At 36.7% G+C, this 12,184-nt stretch overlaps 1 protein-coding gene across 3 annotated transcripts in view; it reads right to left on the bottom strand.

Moving 5' to 3' along the window:
- Window positions 1-12,184, bottom strand: part of GRIA4 (glutamate ionotropic receptor AMPA type subunit 4) — a 215,799-nt gene that overhangs the window by 35,325 nt on the left and 168,290 nt on the right. For all 3 annotated transcript variants that reach the window (XM_041417023.1, XM_041417022.1, XM_041417024.1), the window contains exon 13: window positions 7,251-7,498. In XM_041417023.1, coding sequence (XP_041272957.1) covers window positions 7,251-7,498 — 248 coding nt within the window. The remainder of the gene's footprint in view (window positions 1-7,250; window positions 7,499-12,184) is intronic.

Here is a 12,184-nt window from a genome sequence, read left to right as displayed (position 1 = left end):
CCAGGTCAGAGAAAATTCAGCAAGTGCAGCATCATGGACATTAATGAGTTGTTTTCTTTCAAAGAGATAAGTATCAGAAATTATCTCAATAGCAATGCTCTTCACAGCCATTTGGTGACTTAAATCAGAATTATTACAATTTCCTTCGTCTATTAGTAAAAATTGCAAGAATGGGCAAAACTCTTTCAAGTAAAAGATTTTGCCTCAATACATTTGCTTGTACATCTTGCAGTGAATCCTATTAGTCATCATCAAATCTTCCCTTTTTTTACTGCACTATTTTTGCACATGGAAGACCCTTATCTTGACTGAAAATTATGAAATTAATCCAACAGGCATCACTGGGGGGCAGAGCAAGTTGGGACTCAAATCTCTGTTCCCAAGGCTTTATATTTACTTTTCAAATAGATACTCTGCTCTTAGACAGAAATAACCCAGGTAACCAAAATTAAGTATGCCTCCCAGGCTCAGCTGCAAGAACAAATTGCTAACATTCATTTTCAGGTTCTCTTCACTGATCTTGTTTTAACTCCTGACTTTTATATTCCTTCCTAAGCAGTGGCCCATTCTCTGCCTTTTTACCTAGTAAGTGTTATTTTCAGTTGGCAGAAAACCCAACAAGCTCTAAAGGATCTGACCTGCTTGAGAAATATCTCAGCTATAAGTTTTGACACTGAATGACAATGATGTGGTAATTCAAGCCTTGTTATGCCTACTGTGAAGGGAAAAATATTATGCAAAGTCATACAGTATGATCTACACCATCAGTCAAACAGGATAATGTTTATATACGTATAAAATGCTACAGATCACATTCTAGTTTTCGTACAATTTTGTATCACAGAAAGAAATGACCCTAGAAAATTCTGCTAAGCTGGCTAAAATCCTGTTCTTTCAAGTATCAACAGACCACCCCACAACTATGGAGGGGTTTTTGCTTTCTCCAGTGGCCCTTGCTTCAAAAGAGTAGAGGTCAAACTCAGCATTTTCACATCACTCATTTTAATCATCAAACCTCAATTATTCTCCAGTTCTTTCTATATCTTCTCCACATTGTATATAAATAACATCAGTTTCGAGCTCCTATGGTGCTTTGCTGAAGCGACTCTGTGAATAACACACTGATTAAGGGCAAGACCAGGCATTCTGGCAGGAGAAGGGAAATGTAAAAAAAAAAAAAATCTGCTACCTCTGCATCTCTCCTCACTGTGATGGCTGCTTGTCTTCAGAATGATCTGGGGGGGCCTTTATGTGCCAGTGTTGCCAACCGGAAGACAGCTAACCAGCAAAAGAAATACCCGTTCTTCTCTCAAGTGCCAAAACGCGCTCAGAGGCGCATGGGGCGCAGATGTTATCAGGATGACCCAACCATACATTTCCTTTACCTATTTTGATACCTTTCTAGAAACAAGAATATGCCATTGAGTGAAGAATGCAGCCCAGATGCACAAAAACACCAAAATAAAATAGTTGCATCAACAATATTGGTTAAAAAAAAAAAAAATCTATAAAGACCTTTGAAAACTGAACAATATAGGGTACACTGAAGAATTGTCTAAGGAAATGCTTCCTTTGTGATACAACACAGTTTGTACAAGGAAGCTTCACTGATGGGAAAAGTCTGTTTTTCTAAAGATTCATGGATTTCTGCCATGGATTTCAAAACCACTGAAAAACAACAGTGGAAGAAGTCCTCTGTAGTAGACAAAGGTTGACAGTGTAAAAAAATTTGTGTGGCCAGCTCAAACATTTTTTCTAGTTCTTCTCTTACTCAGAGGAAGTCTGTGAATATCATACCTATCCTTTTGTACACACAAATCCAATCTTATAGAAAGCTTAAGAAACCAGAGCATGCAAGAAGTTTGGGGGGCAATGTTTTCACCTGTCCTTACAGTTGACTACCGACAGCTTTGGCAGTGAATGATGAGCTGGGAATTCCTTCCACAATAAGCTCCTTATAGTCTGGTCTACAAAAACATTGAGGACAACATTTGATAAAAAATTAAATAGTCCCACTGCAAGAAACTATACTATCATAATGCTATTTTCAGGTCAATGAAAAAACAAAAGGAAGTATCACTTACCAGAAAAAAAAAAGTGGGGGGGGGGGGGGGGAATATTCCATCTAATGTAAGGTCTGCCAAAATTTTGTATGAATGTGCATGAGTTACTAAAATAAGTTTTCTTCCAACACTAGATTTCTAACAAACCATACTAGATACATCTGTGAAAAGCAACGGTAACATTGCCAGCTGTAGTACCACATCGAAGTGAAACAATGAAAGAATGGCAGTTTTAGAGATTCACCCCAGGAAAACAAGATGAAGTCACTGAGATGAAGATGGTAGATTACAAGGCCCATGCACACAAAGACTCCCCTCACAACAGATCTTTATCTTATTCCCACGGATTCATTTTTCTTCAAGAAAAATGTCCTTCCACCGCAAATCTCTCACTTCCAGGATAAATCTCTTTCAGGTATTGCACATTACATTACATAAAACAGGAGAATCCATATACTGTTGACACGACACTGTTTGGATGCCTTTTGCACCACAAGCAATCTGCAGGGAGCTCCTCCCTTGCAGGGGATAGAAACTAATATCTACCCTTACATTGCACTTTTTTCTCCACATGAGTTGCTAAAATTATGTCAAAGTTACATCAGCAACACTAGCTTTCCTGATGCACTGCCCACACTGCACACTTTATGTTAAACATGGTAAAGAATGGATAAAGTGTAAAGAGCCAGTTCATGTCACCAGATGTCACACTGCAAAAACCAGTAGATATCACGAGGTGGACCTTTTTGCCTTCCTCTCCAGAACATAAAGAATTCTTTCTACAGTCAAATTGAGTTAATCCTTTACTACACAAAAGGAATAGAGACTTGAATAATGGAATATAGAATCCCATGTTAATATATATATCAACATTACCTGTAATTCAAATAGCAGGAACTTATTAGAACTCTGGATTTTATGAGGCTGGTGAACAAATATCACCAATCTCTAAAACACAATGATGCATCTAGTAAAAGTTTTTCTATTTGTCTAAATCTAATCCTGTTATTCTCATCTGCCTGGGCTCAAAGTGTCTCACCAGACACTTATGACCTTGCAGGCTTCACTCATCCATGCTGCATACTTTTGGCTACAGGACAGGACAAATGTCCTGAGTTGAAACAGTAAGAGAAGAAATGATAACTCATTTTTTAGCCCAACCTGTCATTCCCCTTTACATAAAACAGCTTCAAGGTACAAAAAGCTGGAAAAGCTTTTAGTGTACCTTTGAGAAAATATTGCCCTTAACTCCTTTATCATTACCTCTTAGGGTTGACAACTCTTTCATGTTCTTCACTATTCAAACTTGTTTATGATGCCTACATATCTAAAACACAAAAGCAGAGGCATGCAAGGCACAGGACTTGAGTAGTACAAGATCTCCAGGTGTTGCCCTCTGATGACACAGTTACTGCAAGCGGCAAGGCGGATGACCCAGGGGTGATCCACAATGGCCAGAAGTCTGGCCACAAGAACATCTTCTAATGACAACACTTTTACAGAGGTAGGTGTCACTAAGCAGACAAGCAGCACTCTCTTAACCACCTTTGAAGAAAAAACTCATTAATTCACACTGAGTACCCCACAGTGGCTTTGGAAGCATACCTACCATTGTAGGAGGAGAAACAGTAAGAACAGTTGGGTAGTGCCATGAGAGAAACTCAATCTTTGTTGTGATGAGAGTCTTTGCCCTCAATCCCACATTCCTTCTCAAACACATCAGTCTTTTACAACATCATATAGAAATGAATATCACTGAAAAGGAAGGAAGGAAGGAGACACACATGATATGTGATGTGGTACTGCCCATTGGGCATAAAAGAAACACACATCAGGCGTTTCCCATTCTCCTCCATTCAGTGATATGCATTAATTGTAATACTGCACCAGCACTGAGAATAAATAATTTCAATTAGCCAATAGGTACTGGTTGAACACTGCAGGAGTGTAGCATGAAACCCAACAAGGAAGAGTTTTGAATTAAAATCCACTACCCTGCTCATGTGTGCAGTCATGAGCAACAGAGAGACCAGTCCTTGGATCTCTCTGGCATGTGGATTTAATCTGCATGAACCAAGTGATGGGTATGTGCTCTGTAATGAACATGAGCCCGGTGATGTGATGGCAGGCAACCATCCCTAATCTTATGCGACAGGAAGAACCACTTGCTGTCAGTTAGATGTGTGAAAATATATGGTCTGATTCTCCACAGACTCACACTACTTTTATTCAGATGCTACTATATTTTCAGGGAAAAAAACTCCTGATTTATATCATTGTAAGTAGGAGAAGGATTAAGACTAAAATGCTTCTAACTAAATAGGTGTTCAAACAGTTCAGTGATTAATTTGATATGAATAATTCATTTGGAAAAATTGGGTTTTTTTCCCTAGTCCTGAACAAACCAAAGATAGCATTTGAATGTTTAAATTTTATGTGCTACTTGCAATTATTTGTGAACTACATCAAGTAATTTGTGGTCTACATATAACTCAAATAGAAAATTAGGATTATTAAATAAAACAGAACTTAAAATTCCCATAGCAAATTATGTCTTTTGACTAATTTATGTAATGAGCTCAGCTAGCTTGCCCTTCATGGATTTCAAGCTGCATGTTCAATATTTGCAATTATCTGTGCAGACAGCAGTTACATAAGTCATCTGATCAGTGACAGAAACTCTACCATGTGGGATGCAGTCAAAATAGCAAAAGCAGCATATTCTAAATCTTAAAAAAATTCAGAAAATACTGAAACATGCATATAAAATTTACAGCTAACTCTTTTCTGTTCAAAAACACAGAGGGAGGAAGCTTTTCTCCTCTTCTGTAAGTGCTACTCTCCATAGGTATTCATGAAAGAGGTGGTACAAATGTGAGGTATTGCTAGTTCTTTATTTTTATCCAGAACATTAAGTGTGTTGCTTAATGTTTTTAGTAGGTAAGCAGCACTGATGGTTTGTCACTGGGGCTGGAGAGGGAATGGGGTGCAGCAGGAGAACAAGCAGCTTAGCACATGTGAAAGAAAGGCTCAGGAAAGGCATGGACATGGACAGCCAGTCGAGACAGCTTGAAAGAAGATTTGGTCCAATTTTCAAGTCTGGTAGGATTTCCCCTATTCTACTTTTTGAAACATGTTTGAAGGTAGGATGTGAAAAATTACATGGTCTTGATCACATCACCCTAATGATAGCTGCTGACCCCCAGTTAGATGAAACTATGGCCTCACTGAACTGCCTGGGAGCTTGGTCTTCAGCTGGGATGGAACCAGGACTTCACACTGGATCCGTACAATTGTGGCTGTGCTCTTCCTCTCTGCTCTTATTAGTCTTACTAGACCCTCATACATCTAACTGCTTTATGTCTCATCCCCGTAACTCCTAGGTATTTTTGTCTAGACAGTGGAACAAACCTGAAATAAGCTCAAATTTGACACAAATCAACTTCCACAGGCTATCAGTGCTCATTATAACAGGATGTTGCTTATTGGTATTGAATACTCTGCAGAAGAAAGGGACTAAAGAACACCATAAAGCACACTTAAAACAAAGAGCCCACTGCTAGGACATATATGACAGCAGCCAAAGTACTCCTAAAATGTATGCCCTGGCTTTGACTCAGTAAAGCATGACTGTCAGCAATGGGCATTTCCTTACTACCCTAAACTGCAATGCTGCCTACCACTCTTAGGTTGTCCAACACACTGAAAAGGAGATGTCAATTTATTGGAAATATAAAATAAAAACTAAGTGTTTTGAAAATACATCCAGATAATAGAGCAGTCTCTCTTATTAGCACTGCCTTCTACCTTTATCTACTCTATGAGTTCTGGACATGTTTTTCTACAGAATTAACATTTTTATTGTCATTTTCCCTCTCTCACGTCCTTAATGTTCTCTTACTACTTTGTTTAGCAGTGAAGGTGGCAATTTTTAAATCTGAGAAGTACTGAATGTTAAGGACCAAAAATTCACTAAAATAACTGGCCTGATTTTCCCCTGCGCATACAAATCTTCTTTTGCTGTGGATGGAAATTATATTCCTAATGATATTCCTTTCACCATCCCTCTAATACAGTTACAGCTACTGATGTTTGTGGCATTGTGTGCAGGTTAAACTGATGAGTTATGAGTGAGTCTAGTTATCTGCATAGTGGTAATAATATCTCCTCTGCACTCACAGATGTAGACAAATAGGTCCTTAGTTACTTCATCCACAGACATATGGCTCCACCTGCTCTTGCAACTCTTCTCTTACAACTACTTCCTCCCCTTTTTTTCACATTTTCATCCCTCATCATGAGCACAAATGTGAGAAACGGGGTGCTGAGCACTCTGCGGAGCATTCCCTTTCCCCCACCCATGTGCACCTTATCACTGTCAGACTCCCTTCAACTGCTAGTTGCTCTTTTCTTTTGAAGAAAATAGGCAAATTTATACTGGAAAATTCAAGTTTTGTTTGTGTTAAACATTAAAGAAACAGAATGGTAAATACCGCCAATTTTAACACACAGCTGACTTTTGTCCCCCGACAATTTAAATGAAATGCAAATGATGTTCTGCCTGTGAATCAAAAACTCTCCTACTTTACTGAATGCATCTGATACCATGAAAAAGAAGATACTGGTGAGTTTGAAGGCAGTACTGAAATGCATAATGCTAGAAACACAAACATTTTTTCTAAATAAGAAGGTGCTTTAGTAAAAACGTACTTTAATGAAGGACTAATTGCCTCCAAGTGGTGACATTTGAAAAAAGATGTTACAAGCAGCTTCTTACTCAGAAATTAGTAGTCAAGATCAATAAACAAAACATAAAATGTAGGCATATTATTGATGCAGATACTGATGTAGATAATGTAAGCATAATACTGCTGTAAAGGGTTGAATTCTGTGAAAAAAGCTGATGAAATAGAATAACTGGTGTTAATTCTATTGAGGCTGACTTCAAGTAGCTAGTGTTCAACCAGTTTGGTTTTTATATGGCCTTGAAACATCCGCCAACTATAGCTGCTCAATCCATATTGCAATTAGAAATGGTTACCTTTGCTGATCAAAAAAAATGAAATGGAAGAAAATAAAAAGAACATACCATGTTCACACACAAAACAAAAAGAGCTATATCAGGGACATCAGGGAAGGTGGAATACTATAACAACACATTTTATATTGTTATACTATTCCACCCACCTTAATGGAGAACCCTTCGGTGTGGCTACGCCATAGCCTTTGGAATCCAGATTTCCTCCCACTTTCATGGTGTCACATGGCTTTCGTTGCTCAATGTATTCATTCATGGTGGACTCCAGCAGGAAGGCAAACTTGCCCTTGGATTTGCGGACACGAGCTACTCCCTCTGCAGTAGTCCTAGTGAACACTGATGGCTCAGCTGATTTCATGTAGGTCCACATCTTTTCATACACTGCTATTTTTGATCTCTGGAGAAAATCAAAAACAAGTTAGAACAAAAGAATGTTGCAACGTTTCAGAATGGCACTGCTCGAATAAAATCAATCATACTTAATTTTTCAGACATTTGAGGTTGGGAAAATCTTGGAGAAGGGTTTTATCTGAATTCCATTATTTTAAAAGAGACAAGAAAGAAAATTATCAGTACTATAATAGCAGATACTATTTTTGAGTTTGGCTACCCTCTAGCAGTCAAAAAAGAAACCTGAAAAGCTGAATTTACTGTTAAATAGAGGAAGTTCACAAAGTCGATGTGTTTTAGGGGATGATATATGAAATAGATGTCCACAATAAACCTGTACTCTTAAGAAAAACAGTAAAATAATCTCCCCATAAATACTCAGCTGAATCTTAACACCTTTCTCTAACACCCACTACTTCTACCATCAAAACCACAAGTAAGATTTCTGCTTTCATGATTCAGAGTCCAGACCTGACCTGATTTATATTCAGAAATGCTATACAATATTTGAAGACATGGTTCACAGTAAAAGATGGAAACAGCAAGTTGGAGCAAATATCAAAAGAAGTAAAATGCCATAAACATATTTCTTAAAGAATTAAGTACGATTTTAGAACTGCAGTATCAGTGGATTTATTTTAAAGACTCTGACCCTGCCAATAAATGAGTAAGAAATGTACTTTCTCAAAGAATGCACAAGAATTCATGGCTTAGAGTGCATTAGTTGGAAATTTTCCTGTCCGAGAATGCATGGAGTAACTACAGGTAATTCCTTAAGCAAAACTAAAACTTCTTCATAAAAAATGAAAGCAAATAAAAATGTTCACTAAAAGAAAGGAAGGAAATGCTGTCAGGCTGAGAAGTTTCCCATGCTCATTAGATTCACTCAACAACTCCTTTGCTTCCTCCAGCAATAGGAATACATACATGCAAACCAGCAGTATGTCAGCTGAACACTACACACTGTTTTTATAATAACAGATGGCACTTGTCTTCCCCTATGTATGCTGCAAAAAGGACTTTTTAACCTAATGCTCAAGTCAGCTTTTATTTGAGTCAAGAGGAGTTTCTAAGCAAGAGTTGGTCTATGAGCCTGTTTCAACACTGTGCTGAGCACTCCAGGAAAATACTCATTATTCTAAAGCCCCAAAACAAAGGGCATTAGATTATTTAAACAAATACAAAATCCTATAATCTTAGTATTATATAAATTAAAAATGGCTTTAAGAAAGCCTGGAACTGAGCCTTTTTTATATGTGAGAGTAATTTCCCTGAAGCACTTCTTTTACCAATTACTGAATGACTGTGCTATTACTTAGAAAATAATTTGTTAGGGACCTAAGTCTATTCTGAAAATAAGTGGCATTTAACTAAAACTGTTCAATAAAAATGCCATATAGCAGAACATCATAAATTATGCTTTCCTTTTTTAGTTTGTCTGTAAGCATAATTTTATCTTTCTGTCAAATATAATAACATTTGAATCAGCAACAGCTGTGTATGTCCATAATCACATCCTGACTTGTCACCCTTTCTTTCCACTGTAGTCACAGCTATTTTACATTTACATAATAGTGGCTGGGAGCAGAGCATAAACTAAACCACCAATGCATTATTTTTGCTTCACACTGATGTAATTACATGGATTTAAATTTACAGAAAGAAAAAAATGGAAGAGAGTAGTAATAAATCAATCATAATTTCAAGAGTATTTTCTTGCCTTTGTCTGCCTTCACTTCCAAACATTTCTCTCATCTTAACATCCATTACATCTATTTCTTTATAAACTAACAACATAATAGGTCACTTTCATTTATAACTTTATGCAGCACATAAAACAGCTTGATTAGTAACAGGAAACACTGCCCTACATCAGTTGAAAAAGGTTGTATTTAAATTTATTTTCTTTTACAGTATAGTCTCCTTTGCCTATGAAAATAGAAAAATATGGGAAGTCTAGTAAGGTATCTGCTCTCTAACATTTTCTTCTCCCAAACTTTCATTTGTTTGCATTCACTTTCTACCTGTCAAGTCAGAGTGAAAATTGAAGAGTGAACTAACAAGTATTTTTTATTATCATATGAGAAAACATTGCAGCTTTCCCTGCAGTCAGCCAAGCTGGGATAATTTTCATTTTGGGATTTTCTGAGTAGAACTGCTAAAACTAACTACTTTCCCTCTTGAGCAGTCTGCCTAGAAAATACAACTCTCACTGCATGTAAACCAGACAACAGGAGTATATAACAGCTAACAGTATCAAAGTTCCTCTTTTTCTGTATGTTTGCTTTAAAATGATTTTCCCTTTTTTGCTTTCAATCCAGATTTAAAACAGGCTGAAGAGGTGTTCAGAGTTTCTGACATTTTGATCAGAAATGACAAATTGATGAGAAAATGTCCTGAAGGCTCATCTTCAGCCAGATAATCACCACTGACAGAAAGATTACACAGGATTCTAATACCAAAAAGTGAATTGCTTCCAAACCTTAAAATGTTTGACTTGGCACACAAATCTTCTTGTATCATTGTTTCAGGCTAGATCCTAATTTATGTATTATGGAAACAGCTTTTGTGTAAATATTGTCTGTCAATATTTTATCTTTCTCCCTGTTTTGTGAAAAATATTTTTAGAAAAAGCACAAAAAGTATCATTAAGAATCACTATATTGTGAGAGAGATTAGAAATCATTTGAAAGCAGGGCCTCAACTGCATCATTTTAAAGAAAGTGATCAACACAATTTATATCTTCATTAAGTTTCACGTTTTGCATATGCAATAATATTTAGTATTTGTAGTTAATTTTAAAGTTTCCATCTGTATTTTGACAAAAAAGAAAAATTAAAAAGAGCAATATTGATTTTCCTTCTTTTTTCTCTTAGCCCTTTAAGACTGAAGTGAAGGAACGGCTGTTGCCATAGACATTTTTACTCCATTGAAGTATCTTCTCTTTAAAATGATAACTTGCATAAAATATTGAAAGAGTTTCTGTGTTTGCAGGATGATTTAAAAGAACCATGAAATTTTTGTGACCAATATTGTTTCTACATCAAAATATCTGATCTCATTACTTCAATATAATAGCTTGTACAAGTATTTTGAAACTCTTAAGAAAAAAATTCCAGTTCTTCATTCTCTACTATTTCTTTGGGAATTAATTTTTGCATGCCATCGCCTAACAAATTTGCAAGCACTAGATACTCTTGAAAATGCAACAAGTTAATAAATGCAAGGTTACATAGTTCTCCCTGACCATCAGCATCATGTTTTTAAGTATCATCATAGCTTCATTCTAGTAGAAAGAGCTATTTGTAGCCATATTTTGTGGTTACCAACACAACTTAGGATGGACTGAAACTTGAGTTCCAAGAAGAAAATATCTAACTTTCCACAAAAAGAACTATTTTTAGTGTTTATGGGTAAAACATAGGAGAATATAAATAAATGGTAGGAGGGACTGTACTCATTAAAAAAAATAGTAAGACAGGTGTAGTTAGAAACCTTTTAGTGAACAGACCTCATTAAAAATGAGGTACCGAGCACTGTAGCCTTTTCAGCTGGATCCTTCTAGAGTTCAAGTAAAGAGGCAGATACTTTAATGTGTGCTTTATTTCATCATAACACACACATCTCACACAGGATGCACAGGAGTCTCCAGTGTCTACAGAAGAAATCTAGAAAACTGGGTTAAACTGAACTCCTTCATCAGTTTCATGATGTGAAGGTCCAATCACTGTCTTTTTTAAATGAAATCTATATCTTATAAATCATCTTTCTGCAGCTAACAGATTTGCAAGCTCTTCTATGGGGGTATTTCGTGCAATAAAAAGGTTATTTCACTTGAGACACTGTCTTTGAATGGATATTGTCTATAGTTTCCAAATGGCACTGAAAATTTTGTTAATGGTTTGCTGAGTTCAGGTTGGCCAAATTGAAAACAGTGAAGGTGTGTGTGAGTACGTAACACAGAAAGCCTTTCAATTAGGCAATTAGAAGAAATTTTCATTCCATCTTCCTGACTTCTAAAAATCCCTTAATATCAGCATTTCAGCTAAATAATGACCTAATTAGCTGTGCAATTTTCAAGGAAGGGTTACTGGCTCACAGCATTTATTCAGAGCTGTGTTTAAACACTAAACTCACTTCGGTCAGCTGTGCTCAACTTTTATTTGCTGGAGCCATGAAATAAAGCAGGAAGGCCTGTTTATTATGTTCCGCCTGTGATGTCCAAGCTCCCTGCTTTGCAGCTGGCAAATGATGAGGATTACATACCAACCACACTAATGCAGGAAAGCAAATGACAATGAAGTAATCAATACAGACAGCACAGGCATATGAATGGCTATTTAGGCTATTCCTAATAGCCTAAATGCTCCAACCACATACCCTCGAGTTAAATTTTCTCTTTATTATCCATCTGAAAGTCAGCAAATTAAAAAATGCATTTCCTGCCCACCACCCAAGACCCTAAAGCAAAATGCACACAGCCAAATCCATAAGCAGAAACAAAACCTGCAAGACTCCACTTTACCATTATAGGCTTTCAGTGCTGCACATCACTTCAGTACTGTAGCTTCACATGAATCAATAGTGCAATGCTGCTTTAATTAGCACTTGCTTCAGTATCCCCCCGGGCATCTCTTTTGCATCTCTCTTTTTTTTTTTTTTTTTTTTTTTTGACAGGATCAATAAGCTTTC

This window comes from Onychostruthus taczanowskii, unplaced genomic scaffold (genome assembly GCF_017590055.1).
Source record: "Onychostruthus taczanowskii isolate IOZ18803 unplaced genomic scaffold, ASM1759005v1 scaffold54, whole genome shotgun sequence".
NCBI lineage: Eukaryota > Metazoa > Chordata > Aves > Passeriformes > Passeridae > Onychostruthus > Onychostruthus taczanowskii.
This window is presented reverse-complemented; position numbering and strand designations above follow the sequence as displayed.